The sequence below is a fragment of the Chrysemys picta genome, chromosome 9 (assembly GCF_011386835.1).
Source record: "Chrysemys picta bellii isolate R12L10 chromosome 9, ASM1138683v2, whole genome shotgun sequence".
NCBI lineage: Eukaryota > Metazoa > Chordata > Testudines > Emydidae > Chrysemys > Chrysemys picta.
The window spans coordinates 37,792,932-37,811,329 of NC_088799.1; the positions used below are offsets into that span (position 1 = coordinate 37,792,932).

The 18,398-nt window shown below is 42.1% G+C and overlaps 1 protein-coding gene across 4 annotated transcripts in view; it reads left to right on the plus strand.

Annotated features, from left to right (window-relative positions):
- The first annotated feature begins 255 nt into the window (after positions 1-255).
- Positions 256-18,398, plus strand: part of FARSB (phenylalanyl-tRNA synthetase subunit beta) — a 52,050-nt gene continuing 33,907 nt past the window's right edge. Inside the window, exons 1-14 of one of the 4 annotated variants that reach the window (XM_042853581.2) lie at positions 684-791; positions 2,640-2,693; positions 3,533-3,588; positions 4,491-4,645; positions 5,493-5,565; positions 6,564-6,679; positions 7,211-7,361; positions 9,522-9,630; positions 12,585-12,655; positions 14,624-14,685; positions 14,774-14,825; positions 16,511-16,572; positions 16,993-17,200; positions 17,602-17,682. In XM_042853581.2, the coding sequence (XP_042709515.1) occupies positions 5,521-5,565; positions 6,564-6,679; positions 7,211-7,361; positions 9,522-9,630; positions 12,585-12,655; positions 14,624-14,685; positions 14,774-14,825; positions 16,511-16,572; positions 16,993-17,200; positions 17,602-17,682 (957 nt within the window). In that variant the 5' untranslated portion in view covers positions 684-791; positions 2,640-2,693; positions 3,533-3,588; positions 4,491-4,645; positions 5,493-5,520. The other 3 variants (XM_065558035.1, XM_005282535.3, XM_065558036.1) reach the window with 3 other exon arrangements.

The following is an 18,398-nucleotide window of genomic DNA, read 5'->3' on the forward strand; positions in this document are numbered from 1 at the left end:
GCTTTAGCGGGTGCAAGGACTGCAAGACCGGGCCCACAAGTGGCACAATCAGGGATGGGAAGAGCGGCCCGATGCCATTCCCAGGGGGGCTGCAGTGCTTTGTCTGCTACGGTGCCCCAGCCCCTATAACGCGCCCCTTCTCGCACCAGGGCGCTGACCAGCCCGGGGGAACGTCCCACACGCCACCATTTGGGGTGGAAGCGTCACGTTTCGATCTACCCAAAGCCACGACCCCCAGCGGCCCCGAGCCAGAGCGTGGGTGGGTGGGTGAGAGGGAGCCACCCCTCCCGGGCCCGCAGCCGCTGAATAAGGCGCGCGGGATCGCCGAGGAGAGGGCCTGGCCCTGCACGGGCGGGTGGCAGCTGCTACACCAGGGCCCTACGCGCTGTCTGTTCACTAGCCGGAGCCGGCTCGGCCGAACCGGCGCGGCTGACGTATCATCCTGCGTCCATAAGTGTCGTGGCTCTGCCTGATCTCACACCAGTCACATCCTTCCTTTCGTTCCGCTCGCACGCCGCGGGTCCCGCACGGGGAGAGCGTGTGCGAGCCGGCCACCGGGGCAGCGTGAGACGGGGAGGGCAGCAGCGCTGGTACAGGAGCAGAAGGAGACTCGAAGATCAGGCGATACTTTAGGACAGCCCCAGGGCCTGGTTAGTTTGGCGGAGTCGGGGTCCTTCCACCGGGCGTGTGCGGGAGGCGCATGCGCAGTGTGGCTGTAGCTCAGGCTTCTGACATGCCGACGGTCAGTGTGAAGCGGGAGCTGCTCTTCCAGGCGCTGGGCAGGCGCTATAGTGAGTGCGGGCGGCCGCCGTGCTGGAGCTGGAGCGGGGGCTGGGCAGGAGCGGGTGGGGCCTGGCGAGCGAGGGGGAATCTCTGCTGCTCTGGCCTGTCACCAGCTTTTAGGTCACCGCCACCTGGGGACTTAGTTGCCCCCCACCGAGCGATAGCTCCAGGGTCTGTCTCTGCCCTTCCTCGGCGCTTTCGGAGTTAGCAGCAAGATGCTGCCGATCCGATCTGAGTGTCCTGACTGTAATAGTGGCCAGCAGTGAAACTGACAAGACTCTGGGTCGATTTCACTGGGGAAGTCTGTAAGGAGCAGTATGTGCCATGTGCAGGGTTACCATATCTCATAAATAAAAAAAGAGGACCCTCCACGGGCCCTGGCCCCGCCCATTTCCCATCGCCTAGCCCCGCCCCAACTCCGCCCCTGCCCCGCCCCAACTCCGCCCCCTCCTCCCTCCCACTCCCAGGCAGGGGGAAAGGGCTGCCCCAGCGCTACCAGCTTCACGGTTTGCTGGGCAGCCCCCAGACCCTGCGCCCCCAGCCGGCGCTTCCCCAGCACAGCTGGAGCCCGGGAGGGGAAGCGCCCAGCTGGGGGCGCAGGGTCTGGAGGCTGCCCGGCAAACCGTGAAGCCGGTAGCGCTCGGGCTTTGGGCAGCCCCTATGCCTCCGGACCCTGCGCCCCCAGCCGGGCACTTCCCCTCCGGGGCTCCGGCGGCGCAGGGTCCGGAGGCACGGGGGCTGCCCGAAGCCGGTAGCGCTCGGGCAGCCCGGCTCTTAAACCGAGCCGAAGAGTCGGGGAGGAGCAGAGCCGCCATTTTCCCGGACATGTTCGGCTTTTTGGCAGTTCCCCCCGGACGGGGGTTTGACTGCCGAAAAGCCGGACATGTCCGGGAAAAAGAGGACGTATGGTAACCCTAGCCATGTGGAGTTGGCGGTATCAGGGCCGGCTCCAGGCACCAGTCCACCAAGCATGTGCTTGGGGCAGCGCCTGGAGGGGGGCGACGCGGCGCTCCGGCCCGAGAGCGGGGCCGCGACTGGGCTCGCCGCCCTCCCCGTGGCGCTCCGGCCAGTCGGGGAGAGCAGAGAGCTGCAGCGGGCTCGCCGCCCTCCCCCCGGCGCTCTGGCCACCGTGGGCTCTCCGCCCTCTCCCCGGCACTCTGGCCGCCGGGGAGAGCGGAGAGCCCCGGCCGGGCTCGCCGCCCTCCCCCCGGTGATCCAGCCAGTCAGGGAGAGTGGAGAGCCGCGGCAGACTCGCCGCCCTCCTCCCGGCGCTCTGGCTGCCGGGGAGAGCAGAGCCGCGGTGGGCTCGCTGCCCTCCCCCCGGCGCTCCGGCCGGTCGGGGATTGCGGGCCCGCGGCCCGGCTCGGCGCCCTCCCCTGCCGTGCTGGGGTGGGCAGCGGGTGGCTTTTTTGAGCCGGCCCTGGGCGGTAGATAGGCTTAGACATCACTGCAATAACTTACACTTAATGCCCATGTGGAAGTGTGTTTGCACAGCCATAAGGGCTAAAAACGCTTTTAATCAAAGCTTGGGTTCTTCAGACGTTCATAGCATTTGATTGGGAAAACTTCTTGCTTGCTGTGGCTTGGTGGATTTTTCGGGTTCTGTGTGCACATACATGCTATTTGAGTCCTACTTACTGATAAAATATAGGTATACACTTAAAAATTACAATCTAATTTTAAAACAGCATATTGGGGAAAGCAGTTTTTAAATTGCTTGGCTTCTGAACCCTGAGTTCTGGATTCTTTTTTTCATTGTAATAGTTGATGGACTCTGAAATACATGTTTAAAAAATTAGGGAAGATAGGTAAACCTGGCAGATAAAACAGCTTAGCCAAATTACCTTTTCCCACAGCCCTTCCTTTTCCCCAATTTCTCTGGCAGACTAGACCTCTCCATAAATCATAAGGTGAGTTATGCATCCTAATTTATACCCAGCTGATTGAATGAGAAGGTAATTGTTGATGCTAGTGCACTGCTTCTCATGGGCTTGTCTGTTCTTTTGCTGATGTGATGTGTTCCTGTTCTGTTATTGTTAAGGTTCCTTCCCCACTTTGAACTCTGGGGTATAGATGTGGGGACCCGCATGAAAGACCCCCTAAGCTTATTTTTACCAGCTTAGGTTAAAAACTTTCCCAAGGCACAATTTTTTTTCTCGCTTTAGTATTGCTGCCACCACCAAGTGATTTAAACAAACATTCAGGGAGGGCCACTTTGAGCCCTAGCTTCCCCAAATATCTCCCCAAGCCTCTCTACTTTCCTGGGGAGGCTTGAGAATAATATCCTCACCAATTGGTAAAGGTGAACACAGACCCAAACCCTTGGATTTTAAGAACAATGAAAAAGGGACCCTCCAGGTTATCTGAGCTTCTTAACCCTTTACAGGTAAAAGAGAAATTAACCCTTTACAGGGTAAAGAGGGATTTTATGCTACCCGTAGCTGTATGTTTATGACAGTTATATGGTGTGGAGACTAACCTGAAAAAAAGCTAATGGTACAACCAATTGTACTCAATACTAACACTGATATATTGTGTTCTAAATCTTTTGCTATGAATTTAAGAAATACAATACGTATAGCAGAAAGTGTTACTAAAATAAAAGTAAAGATAAAATTCACAATGATCTCCCCCCTAGTCCTCCTTGCAAATAGCATTTAGTATTCTATTCAGGACTTTTTTTCTGAGTTGTCTTCAGAAGCTGAGGTCTGTTTATTGGAAACCAGAATGTTTTTTTCTTTCTTCCTAGCTGATGAAGAAGTTGATGAACTTTGCTTTGAGTTTGGTCTGGAGCTTGATGAAATTGTAAGTAATATGTTGTCATTTATCACATTTACATTTGTCTTTAGCCCTTTGGCTGTGGGGGATTGAGTGCAGTTCTGTTTTGATAGAGGGGACCAGTCTGCTGTGTCTTCGGCAGTTTAGCTGCCCTCCACCAGTAAAAGAGCCTTCTCTCTGAACATCATAAGTAGTGTAGAAGACACTACTGTTCTGCTGTAGTGACCAAGAACTTCTAATGTTGGTAGCTCTGTGTTGCAAATACTTTACAAACTCTACTTTGGCTTTATTTTTTTATGCAAGGTTGTACAACTTCCACAAAAACTTAGTGTTTTGGGCATTTTATATAGTGACTGAAAAGTAGTGGTTGAGGTCTTGATCCTGCATCAGAATTTTCTAGTACTGGCACCCACATCTTTGCAGAGTCAAACTGAATCTGATATTGTATTGGTGTTTTTTTTAATTTCTGGTTTAGTCTGAAGTGATTGTTAATCTTCTAATCAGATTATTTATATGTATTCAAAGGTTCTTTTCTTGTATGCTCTATTTCAGAATAGACTTCAGACATTACTGATGGGATACTGATTTACAGCCAAAATGGAAGAAATAATAAGGCCTAATTCTGTACTGGGATCTACTAGCCTAGCCACTTGTGCCTGGGCTAGTCTTTGTTTCCAATAATAAATATTCCTTTGGGTTATTGTATTAAGACTTCTGAATCTGAGAGATAGTACAATTAGGTAGTTCAGTTTGTACAGTTTCTGATGCTTTAAGCACCCATTTCACATATAAACCCACATTATGCCCTTTAAACCACATTTGTTAATTAATACTATTTATTTTTTTACATTTAAAATTATGCTATTTTCTAAGCACCTTCAATGCTCATTTACTCCATTATTAGTGACTCAGTTTTCGTTTAATTGTAGACATCTGAGAAGGACATAATAAGCAAAGAACAAGGTGATGGAAAGGCAGAGGGTGCATCAGATATCATTCTCTATAAAATCGATGTTCCTGCTAACCGATATGATCTTCTTTGTCTGGAAGGATTGGTCCGAGGGCTTCAGGTCTTTAAAGAAAGGTACTCTAGCACTGTGAGGTTTTTATACTTCAGTATTTGATTAGGCTAAACTCATACATTTATTAATCATCTGCTTAATGTTTATAAGCAAAGTGCTATTTGCTTGGCCTGTGAGGGATCTCTGATCTATAACTTCACTGTAATTGCCAAAATGTTTTCTACGCTCCAGCAAATTTTGTCCGGGGAGGCTCACAGCAGTACTCTTTCACAGAGTAGAAGGCAACTCTGTGTGATATGCATAGTCTGAGAATGACAGTGATGATTCCTTCTCCTAATTTCCTAAAGGAGGTCTTTAAGATTGTTATTTTATTTATTTATTTATTTATTTATTGTTGATATTGTTATTGAAATAATATATAATGTTATCAAAATTTTCTCTTTTCTCAATTCTCGATTTCTCTGAAATTTTCTGTGTAAGTAATTACCATTAACATTAATGATTGATCTGGTTAGACAACCTGGGATTGATCCAGCAAGGTGCTAAGTGCCCTCACTTCTGCTTGAAGATAGTGGAAGTTGAGGGTGCTCAGGATCGAATTCCCTGTGACAGAACCAGTTTTCTACAGGTGTGTTCTTGTTTTCTTTAAGTCTGAGGTTTTTTTAGGAATCTTTGACTGCAGTGGAGTTGTCTTTTTGAGCATATATATTTCATAGTAAACTATACTTAAGTTAGTAGGAAACTTTACATATATGTTAACAGTTTTTACAGAATTTTAAATGCTAATAAAATTGATAACATTTTCACCATAAAGCGCATTGACACTTTTCTAATGTTTCCTCCTTGTGCTCTTTTTGGAAGAATGTTTCACCCTCAGTTGTAAACTTTTTATTTCCATTTTTGTTTTAGGATAAAGGCCCCTAGATACAAAAGGATTATGCCAGCGAATAGTGACGTTCAAAGGCTGATTATTACTGAAGAGGTGAAATTATTTGCTGAATCTTTGTCTGTATCTTGAAAGCTTCATCACCATCAAACATACTCTGTAATAACTGAGTATCCGAGGGGAGCCGTGTTAGTCTGGATCTGTAAAAAGCAACAAAGAGTCCTGTGGCACCTTATAGACTAACAGATGTATTGGAGCATAAGCTTTCGTGGGTGAATACCCTCTTCATCAGACGCATGGCGGGCCGGGCCAGTTTGTTTACCTGCCACGTCGGCAGGTTCGGCCGATCGCGGCTCCTACTGGCCGCGGTTCGCCGCTCCAGGCCAATGGGGGCTGTGGGAAGCCACGGCCAACACATCCCTTGGCCCGTGCCGCTTCCCGTAGCCCCCATTGGCCTGGAGCGGCGAACCGCGGCCAGTGGGAGCCGCGATCGGCCAAACCTGCCAATGCGGCAGGTAAACAAACTGGCCCGGCCCGCCAGGGTGCTTACTCTGGCGAGCCGCGTGCCAGAGGTTGTTGACCTCGTGTTAATCTATAAGGTGCCACAGGACTTTTTGTTGTAATAACTGAGTTTGTTTTAAATTTTAGTCAGACTAAGGCTACAACTTATTTCCTATGCAATAGAAGTTTAAATGTTTTCTCCATTCAGTGATGTACATTGTAAATAGTGGTCTACATTGTAGCTGATATGGGAATACTATACAAATTATTTCATAAAGGATAACAAACTTCGTAAAGGATAACCATGTTATTTCAGGAAAATTCATACCTGTGCATCTCTGATGGTTTTCTGAAGCTGTAGTCTCTGTAGAGAAAATCCTCTTTCCTTTACCAAACTAAAAGTAAACTATTTCCTTTGAGGATATGGGTACTCTTTGTGCATTTTCCATTGTAGTATACATCTTTATAAGCAAGTGTTAAGCACTTCAAAAAGTTCAAGATGCACATTGTTTCAATGTGAGAATGTAATTTTATAAATTCTGCATATATGAAATTTTTATCATTTGTAACTGTACCGCTCTTATAAATTGTAGACTGCCCAAGTTCGTCCTCATGCTGTAGCTGCAGTCCTTCGTAACATAACTTTTTCCAAGGATCGCTATGATAGTTTCATTGACCTACAAGAAAAACTACATCAGAACATCTGCAGGTTAGTTTTTAAATCCAGTGAGAATAAAGCATATGGTACATCACCATTTAGGTTGGCTTAATATTTTTTATTGTGAAATATTTAATTTTATTCTTGATGTGGACTGCTGTTCACTTTTCCAAAGAGATGTTATGTTTACACTCATGTTTAGATAAATATTTTTCAGCAATGCTCTTTGACATTCTTCATTTGTCTTGCTTGATACTGGCAATTCTCAATGCATTTCGCCATAAGGGAGTGACGTCTGCTAGATAAGTAGTGGAAGAAGCCTCTTGAGTAAACTCTCTGCCACAGTCCCATTAGATTTACATTTGACTGTTGTGTGTGTTGTTACAAAGCCAATGTACCATGCATACTGGAGTCAGAATGCTACTACCTCTATGTGCTTCCACATTTGTAAAAATTGCTATTCTGCTTCAACAATTAGCTATGTGCATGTTTGAGACTGTACTGCCTCAGAGGACATGACCTCAAATGAACTCCAAATACCTGTAGAAAAGTCATTGTTGTTTTGCCTTGTTTCCTTTGTAGGAAAAGAGCGTTAGTAGCGATTGGTACCCATGACCTGGACACAATCTCTGGTCCATTTACTTATACAGCTAGACCTCCTTCAGAAATTAGATTCAAGCCCCTGAATCAGTCCAAGGAGTATACTGCTTCTGAAATTATGGATCTATATAGGGTAGGTGTCCTTTCCAAACTCTTCACATGCAGTGCTGAAATCTCAATTTCTAGAGGGATTGCAAGACTTGGGATTGGCACCTCTGCAGATATTGCCAATAGTGGTGGTAATTTTATGTTGTGGCCACCTCTCCACTAGGAACTGGAACTAGACCACAAGTTCATTTTATGCAGAGCACCAAACAGACATATGAACAGGTAACTTTTGTTTACTGCTGATGTGAGATCACAGTCTAATGTACACAGAGCTAAATGTGAAATGGTGTACTAGCTAAAAGGCTCCATACCCCGTTATCTCAGTCCTGGAGATAGTTGTATGAAATACGACAAATATTTGATTTGAAGGATTATAACTGGTGTATTCAGCTGCCTTTTTTTTAGTTCCACCTTAATATGCTCCATTTGTTTTCATGGAACAAAATAAAGGTCCTCCAGTTGTCACAAAAGTACCTTAAAATTCCTGTGTGTGCTCACCAAAATATAGTGAACAAAGTATCAGCCTCATATGTTGGTGGAACTGGTTTTAAATTTTGTTGCGATAGAAATTGTAATAAAAATAGAATGAGGGTGTTTGTTTTTTTAATTCAGTGTGATGAATTCTTATCACTAATAGAGCATATCTGGATTTTACCTTTTTAAAAAACAAACCCTGAGAATAGTACATCTTTTTACTGTTGTGATGTATAATACGGCGTGATAGGCTAAATTATTTCAATCAATCAGTCATTCTCCATTGGACTCCTTACAGTTGTTTTGAATTGAGCAACTTACGTTTCTTTCATATTATTTGACATTACTCACCTAATTTCTGCAACTAGCTCTTGGGGTGAAATCCGGCCCCATTGAAGTCAATGGGAGTTTTGCAATTGAGTCTAATGGAGCGAGTATTTCACCGTTGGTCTTTGAATTGTTCATGAGCATTTGGTTGTATTTGATATTCAAAATTGTGCTGTGCTGTTCAGTTTTTATTACCCATGTAAATCACATGGTATTGGTTTTTGGATAAACGTAACTCTTGGAGTCAGGCTTCTGATGCAAATAGTCACATTTATCAACACAAAGACTGCTTTCCATGAACATCTTGCCTTAATGCTCATGGTTCTGGAACATCCCATGAATATTCTAGGAATGAGCTTACTGACAGGAAACTGAACACATGAAGGGTGAACGCACAGCTGAAGCAAATGCAGTTTTTTTTTTTTTTATTATTTGATCATGTATTTGCAGAAGATGTTGAAATATTCGCCTGGCTGTAGCAGGAGAGGGTGGCTATTTAAAGTGCTCAAGCTTAACAAGATGCCATTCTTGGCTCCCCTCCACAATTAAAAGAACCCCATGTGTGGGTCGATGATTAGTAGGAAGAAGTCATATCAAGTCTGTTTTTAAATAGTAACTTTTCTAATATGGAAGTGTTCAAAGTGTTGTCTTTCTATAAAGCACCATGGGAGACACAAGTTTTTCATAGCAAGTAAAGAGAGCCCCAATATGCTCTATCTAAACTGATGTGACAGGACACTGAAGGAGAGAACAAGCAAGGAGGAATAGAGAGGCTAGAAGGAATACACAGAAGAAAACTGCATTGTCTAGTAGAATATGTTTCATGTTCTGGCAACAGATGTTTATATTTAAAATAAAACACCCCCCCCCCCCTTACCCCCGATATCATGGCTCTTTTAACATGAAATCATTTGGATCAGATGCTGGAGAGCATTTCAGTGTAAACCCATCAGTACTAAGAGACTAGAATATTTTCTTTTCTTTATTGTTCTGCAGCCAACTTTTGCCACCTTTAAGACCAATTGCTGTAAAGCTGGGACAGTTACTTTAGCATGCTTAGTGCTCTGTGCTTAGGACAAGAAATGGAAGTTCCTTTACGATGAACAATCACAGTGTTTGGCTTGAGTAAGATAGTGTGGCTGTGATCCTCCTACTCATAGATTAAGAAGTAATATTTTGAAGTTAGTGTTAAAATGAGAAAATAGAAAATTGTTTCTTGGCTTCTTGCTTTTTTAAACAACTTTCTGTAGTGAAGTAATATCTGTTAGCCTAATCCTTTACTCAGGCAAAACTCCTGTTAATGCTACAGTTGAGGGATTATGTCATATGATGATGGTTCATGATTAAGATAATGTGAAATTCAACTTGTGCTTTATTTCTCCAGACTGACAGCCAACTTAAGCATTATTTACACATAATTGAAAACAAACCACTTTATCCAGTTATCTACGATAGCAACGGTGTCATTCTTTCGATGCCACCAATCATCAATGGTAAGATTACGTATTATTATTTTGTCACGATTATTTTTCTGATGGTGTAGCCAACAAACTTTTGAGTATACGTGGGTTGTTTCATTTTTCTTAAAATGGTTCACGATTTTTTCATTTATTCTTCACTATAAATGCCATGTATGTTTCTGGTACCCTTGCCACTGGAAACTAAATGATGGACTTCTTTGGTGGAACTTTCATGAGCAACTATGAGATAGGCATAACAGGTACAGGCTTATTACTCATTGGTCATTTGGCTGAAGAGTTTTGTTCAAGGTGAATCTATAACTGGTAGAATTTGTATCTCTCATTGTGTTGTAGGTAATAGGGGATGCTGATTCATTTGCCTGGGCGTGAATCCAGTGTAATTATCAGCACCGTGAATCAATTACTGTGAGAGCATTCGGTATACAAAAAATGAGTTCAGAAGGCTTTGATTAAATAAATAAATTTTGGGGGCTGGAATTTTTGTTGGCACGGTTTCTAACAGTGTTTCCTCTGAATACGAGAGGACTCATGGATGATTTGGGGAAGGCATTTCTGGTGACTAGTGAAGTAGATCAATGATACGGCAAGAATATTTCCTTAGACAAAAGTAGATATGTAGTTTCATTATGCCCACAATAAGAGTTTAGACCAAGAGTCAGTAACTCTTATGTAATCAGGTTGAAACAGAACTTTTTGCAAGTACATACCAGTTTCAACAAAACTTTTGTAAGGAGAGGTTCCTCAGACCAAGGATGAATGGATGGGACTGGAGCTGAGGGGCAGAGAAAACAGAATAGCCAGTAGCCTGGTGGTTAGGGTACTCACCTGGGATGTGGGAGAAGCAGGTTCAAATTCCTGCTCTATTATCCCAGGTGAGTGCCCTAGCAACTGGCTGTTGTAGGGTGGATTTCTCTCTGGTTTATCACAAAAAAATTCAAAAGGTTTCAGGTTTATCCTGATATGGAATGGGAACATTTTTGAAATCTCAAAACTTTTTGTGGGATGGGAAAACTGTTTTCCACCCAGGTCTGATTGCAACGTGATGTTATATTTGCCTTGAACTGATCCTAGAACAATTGAGTGTATTCAGTGTGCAGGGGGCATGACGGAGGCAATTTGGTAAAGGGATCACAAGATACACTGATGTGTAACTCCTCGATCCTCCTCACTTCTTAACATGACCTCATTCTGAGGAATGGGGCCACACACACGACTTATAACTAACCATGGGACATCAGTTTTTCTGGAGTTTTGGTGCTGTTCCTGTAATATTCACAAATTAAATTCATAGCCTTTCTGGGGAGAAATTGTGTGCTTTGGCCATGGCACTCTCTGCATTGTGGAAACTTCAAATCCTTTATATCAGTCTGAGAGAGCTCCAAAATTTTACTTGCTCTTTTTTAGCTTTTGTGCTGCAAGTTGGGATCCTTCAAACAGTGAATTGGCCAAAAACAACAACAACCCCCCCTCAAGACCCCAGTAACCAATTCTTTCTTCTTGAAGCCTGTCTTGTCAGTGTTCTGCTATCCATGTTATATAGCTCTCATTACCATGGGATCTGAGCACTCACAAAATTTTTACATATTTCTCCTCTCACCAGAGGTAGGTCAGTGCTATTCTCCCCTCCCTCCCCCGAAGGGGAACTTAGACACAGACTTGATCAAGGTCACACAGGAAGTCTATAACAGAACAAGGAATTGAACCCAGGTCTTCCAGGTCCCAGGCTGGTGTTCTAACTAGTGGGCTTTCCTTTCTCTCCACATGAGGCAGTTTTGGGGGAGGGGCAAAGGTGGGTAAGGTTATTGAATTTTCACAAGAAGTGTCTGACCACTAGACTGATAAGTAAATATTGACCAATGTCTTTGGTTTAGATATGGGCTGTTTGTTTTCTCTCTCTTATTTTAAAGCAGGGAAGACCCTGTGTATCCCAATGTGCTTCCCATTAGGCTTTACCTAGGGCATGTCGAGAAAAAGCCCTCAGTTCTTCGGAGTAGTGACTTAGACCTTGCCTACACTTGTGGAGGCATGTTGGGTATGTGAAGCTACAAACCCCAGTGAAAGACCAGTTGCGTAGCTACACGTGGCAGTGAAAGGCTCCAGCAGGGTGGGAGAAATGGGAAAGGCTGTGGCAGCAGGTCGCTGCTGAGCCTTTCACCGCTGCCTCCTCACTGCCAGAGTTTTTCTCTGCTGCCGAAGTCTTTCACTGCAGCAGGGAAAGGCTCCAGCAGGGGGACTCTACACTGCTAAAAATAGCAGTGTACATGTGGGAAGCACTGCTTGGTGTGTAGAGAGCCATGAAGGGTCTATATGCTAAGGTTCAAGCTTGTCTCTGCTTGGTTCATCGAAGCAATGCCTTACTGTCTACACTGCTCTTTATATCCATGTTAGCTGCATGTGCAATTTCTGTACTCTACACATCTCCACAAGTATAGACCTATCCTTAGGCTATTTGTCAATCTGAGTGATGTTTTAAAAATGTTCAGTCTCTTTATTCAGGGGTGCTTTCCTAACCCTGCAGCCTAATAAGCCACAATCATGATGTTGGCACTTGCTAGAGCAAGGAGAGCAAACCACATCCTCTGAGAGTGCAATGCTAGTTATGACCACGAGGTGGGCATTGTTTTGCTATTTTGCCTTCCCTGACTGGAGGCTGATATTGCCTTCATAGCACCCACAGACCCATGCAACCTCCCAGAAATGAGTATCCCAAGTTCACTTTGGACCCCAATTTTCCACACAAGACGGTGTATCACTGCTATTATGCCTTCACTCTTACCTCTTGATTTATGAGAGGAGACTCAAATTTTCTATTTAAGAGCTGTTGGTGCAGTAGGAAAAGTGACTTTCTGGCCAATGGAAGACAGCAGCAATGTCACGGGATTATGAATAAGGTGAATCAATATGTGATGTTCTAAGAACTATGCTAGCATCTTTTAATATGTGTGCGTGTATTTTTTTTATTGTAGGAGACCATACAAAAATAAGCCTAAATACCAGAAATGTGTTTGTTGAATGCACAGCCACTGATATTACAAAGGTAAATGAAGCCTTACTGTCTTTGATATGCTGTCATATATGTTGTACATGTAGCTGTTTTCTTTTGGGGTAACAGGACCATCGTGCAAACAAATACTGTAGATTGGCATATATTATACATTTTGGAGCAGGAAAAGTTGAGGGGCCATTTGGGGAGTGTATTAACCAGCTCCTCCTGCTTCATTTTTATGACTGCTCTGGGGATAACTTACATTTTTAAAAATGTTTCTAGTTCTATTTGTTCAGGGCCAGGAATATTTATTCCTGCATGGATACTGAGTGTTCAATTTGAGAGTAATTCAGATTAAATACTCTTTCTTGTTGATAGTTGTTCTGTGCTTGAACAGCTCTGAAAAGTGAAAAATACCTTGATTATTATATATTAGCAGAGTTCTCTTTACAAAGAATCATTTTCCCCTTGACCTCTTAGCAATAAAACTTCTTGGGGATGCCTTTCTTCTTGATAATTCTATTCTAATTTGTTTAAAGAGAGAGAGAGTCATATGAAATTAAAGACCAAGTTTCCAAACATGAGTACACTTCTTAGTAGGGGTACAGTTCTCATTGTGTCAACCCAAAGGCAGCTTTTCCCTGCCAATTTTGGTAATTGCAAGTCCAAGCAACTTTTGTGGATGCACATTCACTCCTTTGAGAATTTTGGCAGAGTCTAACTTATGCTTTGTAAAAGCAAGAACACTTTTAAAATTAATCCATATACTTCAAGGGTTAAAATAGATTTTTGTGTGTTGGGAGGGCATTGTCAAGGCTGATAAATATAATTAACACATTGAGGGAGGCCTCATTTTTGGAAGATAGAATTAGGGAAGCTAATGAATCATCAGGTTGAAAACAGTGTGTTTGTGCTAAATAAGATAAGTGCATAGGTCAGCAGGCTAAGAAGACAGAATGTCTGAGCCAGCTCGGAAGAGGGAGAAGACCCATGGAACTATTTACTATGAACTAGATAACAAGGACAAAATAAGTTAGAAATGTGAAGATGAGGTAAAGAAGAAGTCGAACCATGGACAATGCATGCTGCAAAGTAACCAAGCCAAGACAAAAACATGTGATGCAATGTATAATAAATACAATGAGATGTGTAATGTATATAAAGGGAGAGGGTTTCTGTGCAACTTTGGAGCTGTGATGTATCCTGCATCCATCACCCCATGCATTTGAGTCTGATCAACTCAGTCTAGCATTGCTGTATGATAAATAAAATTACTTGAGTGACAAAGTCTGGAATCGAACTGAGTTCTTGGGAAGTTGAATGGAAAGAGGTCTTGGAGGGAATCCCAACAATAAACACCTTTATTGTGCTTTTTTTTTACTTCTTTACAACTTATGAACATTAAAATGGATGTTGTTCAGTATGTGTAAAGAAAATGTCTGCCTCAGGCTAAATAGGTTTTTTGAGATCTCACAGAAACTGATTTGAATCTTATGACTCATTTGTTACACTAACTTCTCAAAATATCCTCCTCAAAAAACAGATTTTACAGTTTAGGTTGATCTGATCCTGTTTTTTTACAGATAATGCACAGTCCTAGAGCTTATAAACTCTTTCTTCTTTTAACTTCAGTGGGACTGCTCATTAGAGTAAGTCTTTGCAAGATCCAGACCCATATTGTAATAATGGCTCTCATGTCTTTGGGAGCTGAATTTAGCTAAAATCTGAGTCTACTTCAGTGCCATCCAAAGCCTTCCATTTTTCATGTCTTTGAAGGGATGACTTTGTTACAGAAGCCAAAGATTTTTTTTCTTTTAATTGAATGTGACCCATGAGATGTAAAGTTGTATTTTGCATTCTAGATTTCCATTTTGTTGTAAAAGGAATAAACAGAGCAGTGTTCACTCTGTTCTAAGTTAAACATCTGAAGCATGACAAAGAAAATGATATTTTGCATCATTTAAAATAAATAGCAGAACCCATAGATTTTAATGTGGTTGTGTTTCTTTATTCTTGTAGGCAAAAATTGTCCTCGATATCTTAGTCACAATGTTTAGTGAATATTGTGAGAAGCAATTCACGTGAGTAGTATAATCCTTTACTGTCAATGAGATCAGATTTGTTGGTCAAATCCCACATTTTACACACTTTGACTTTTTCCCCCCTCAGTGTTGAAGCAGCAGAAGTAACTTACCATAATGGAAAAACCTGCATCTATCCAGTAAGTATTCTAGAGATGACGGGGGGAAATGGATTTCTATACCCATGAGGGTTTGGTAAAAGAGAGTGACACAGTCCTCATTTCTTGCAATCCCACTAGCCTTTTCCCTGTAAACATTCCATTTCTGTCAAAGCTAAAAATGTAGGACTGCTAAAGTAGTCTGATATCCCAAAAGAAGGGGAAGGTTTGAAATGGGTTTGAGGTCACTGCTGTAGCTTAGAACTCATTTGAAATATATTATGCCTGATTCAGTAGTAAGTATAGCTACAATCAAGGCATGTAATCTAGGTCAAAAGCCCATAGAACTTGCTTTTTCCTGCAATCATTGCTTAGCTTGAAGTTCCCCCCCTTCCCCCCCCCCCCACAGCTGTCCCCCACTATAAACAGATGGGCAATTGATATCATCCTTGGCTTAACTTTTTTGATTTATCAGATCTGGAAAGTTTTTGATGCCTTTCAGTTAAATAACTTTAATGTTGCTTTTTTGGTCCTTTTGCTCTTGAAAGCTCCAATCATACAAGGAACTGCCCATGGGCAGATGCCTGCACAGTGACTTCAGAGGGGCTCTGCATGTGCTCGGGTGCCCACCCATGGATGTCTCTGCAGGATTAGGGTGATAGCTAGTGCTTTTTTTGCTTTGTTAAAAATAAGCAGAATGGAAATGATCCCACGTTTTTCCTGAAAGCAGCTGTGGACAACTGGTGATCTAGTTAGGCTTAGCATAGATATCAAGCAAGTGAAATTTGGTTAATTGAGACGGGAAGTGACTTTTATTTAGATTCAGACTTCTTATAGTGCTATATTGGTATCTTTTGTTTTGATGATGTCATTTTGACTCAGTGCAGTAAATGAACGGGAGGGGGGAGGAGAGAGAAACCTCTCCAAATCTCTCCCCTTCAAATTAAAGATCCAGTAGCTACATCCCTGGGTCAAACTTCTAGCAAAATGGAGAAAGCCAGACATCATTCCAGATATTTCTAAAGCAGAACAAAAACCTTTAACCCCCAAAGTTTCCAGGCCTTTATACAGCAAAAAAAGAACTAACTCACCTTTTCCCTCTTGAGGCAACTGTTTAGGAGGGTTTGTTTTGTATTTAAACAGTTTTACTAACAAATTTATCACAGGGTCTTGTTTTGTTTTTTGGTTTGTGTGTGTGTTTTCCTGTTGCTTTCTGTGGCTGCAAGAGCTGCATTGAGTTTTACAGAAGCCTATGCCTGATCTGATTTATACATCTGGTAAAACAAGGAAGAGAGAATTCTGTCATCTCTTTGCTCTGCTCAAGGTGTCAGGAATTGCTACCTTCCTGGTAGTTTGATTTGTCCTACTCCCAGAAGCAGAATTCCAAAGTCAGTTCCAGGAACCTGAGCTCCCATGCATGACCATTAATTGTGTCAGTGCTTTGTTTGTGGTATTCTCTTTGTCAAATGTTCACTTGAAAGACATTTCAAGGTGCTTCTAAACTTACATCTTAACTAAAAGTAACTTTATTGTAGCATATCAGGATGTTGTTTGTTTAAAGTATATTATGGTTATTCTACAATATTATGCCCAACCCCGCATTACAGACTTCTCTTCTGTGGCTGTCAGTGCTGTCAGAAGAAGTTGGATTAGAAAGATGGATCTTAGTAGACACAAATGTAACTTTCTGTGTAATATTCTGCGTAAACCTTTTTTCCCCCTTGTAGGAACTGGCCTACCGAAGAGAAAAAGTGAAACCTGATTTAATAAACAAGAAAATTGGAATCAGGTATGTTATGCAAACCTATCTTTTATTAATTTAATTGAAATTAATGAGCTGTGGTAAAATACACCGGTTATTGTGATATTTTTATAACTTATATATTGTGTGTTCAGTTGAATTTTAGAATGCACTAAAAACTGATATGCTAACTTGAGTAATTATATCAGCTACCTAAAGATGCCCTTCAACTAAGTGAGTGATTCTTCATTCCCTCCTATAATTATTGTGTAGTCTTGCTTGCTAGAGAATTGTCATGTTTTATCTCAGAGGTGGCACTGATAGGTGATAGATATGTATACAGTTTAAAAATACTTTGAGATTCTTTAGCATGGAAGGCATTGTGCAAATTAAAGGTAGTATCTTATTTAAAAGCTAATCAATGTGATGTAAAAGTCCCCAAATACTGACTCTGTTGTCTTGTTTTAGTGAAACACCATCAAGTCTTGCAAAGCTGCTGACCAGGATGTGTTTGAAGTCACATGTCACAGGGAATGGGAACAGTATAGAAATTGAAATCCCTCCTACCAGAGCGGACATTATCCATGCATGTGATATCATAGAAGATGCAGCAATAGCTTATGGTTATAACAACATTCAGATGACTATTCCAAAAACATACACCATAGCCAATCAAGTAAGAGTGTCCCCATAAATAAATCCTCTATATTGTCAGTAAATGATTAGTGTATGCCAGAAGGGTTTTGAGAAAAACAGAGCCAAAGAATTAAACAATATTTGGACATGCTTTGCTGTGAGGCAAATTGGATTGGATACAAAACATATGCCCAACTGAACTGAGTAGAGCCAAGACCAGTGGTGGTTGGTGCTTGGAAAAAAGACTGGGTTTAAGCGTGGACCTGATATTAAATCTTTAATTGGGAGATTGATGCTTTTTGTTGTAGTTGTTGTTGTTTTTTAAAGCATGCAAGCAACCTTACTAGCAATATTCTTTGTAATGTAACATGCAGAATTATCCAGGAAAAGCATCATAAATATTTTCAGATTGAAGATGAAAACTGTCTTGTTTTCTTTTAGTTTCCTCTCAATAAGCTCACAGAACTTCTGAGACAGGACTTGGCAGCTGCTGGATTCACTGAAGCACTCACTTTTGCACTGGTACATTTTATTAACTTTGGGATTTTTTGGTTATATGCTGAAACAATTAGGGAGCCAAATCAGAACATAATAGTCTTACAGTGTCATGCAGTGTAAATGCAGCAAATGTTGTGATCTTGTTTTGGGACATGCTTGTTTGCTAATGTTTTGGTATTACAATGTAATGTGTGTTGTGTGAGCTCGTGTCCTCAGAGGAATTGAATTGCTGACTGGCATATATTTGAAATATGGATGCTGAAATGGACTGTTTTAAGTTTCACTTAATATGAATAGTACTGAGTTAGAAGACTGTCAGACTGTTTCTCAAGATTGCCAGAGTTTAATAACAAACAAAATGTATTTGGTTACAGTTTAATAATGTGGAAACAAAATGAATAGTGATACCCCATACATAACACTGCAGTTCAGAGTTCACAGCCATTCCATTCTGAACCCTTTCTTGGGTATTGTAACTTGTCTGTGGATGCCTGCTTGAGCTGTAATAGTGGTATGCAGAGCCTCAGTCAGCAAATTTTTTTTTACAGATCTTTTAAAAGCATTTTAAAAAGTATAAATTATGCATTAATTGTACTTTTATGTCCCCGTACAACAGTCTCACTTCCAGCTTCCTGCGCAGATATAGACTGTTATAGTTGTTATAGTAGTACTCAGACCCTTGCAAGGGATCAGGGTTTCACAGCAGAGAGTACTTCTTACCACAGTTATGTCCGTAACTG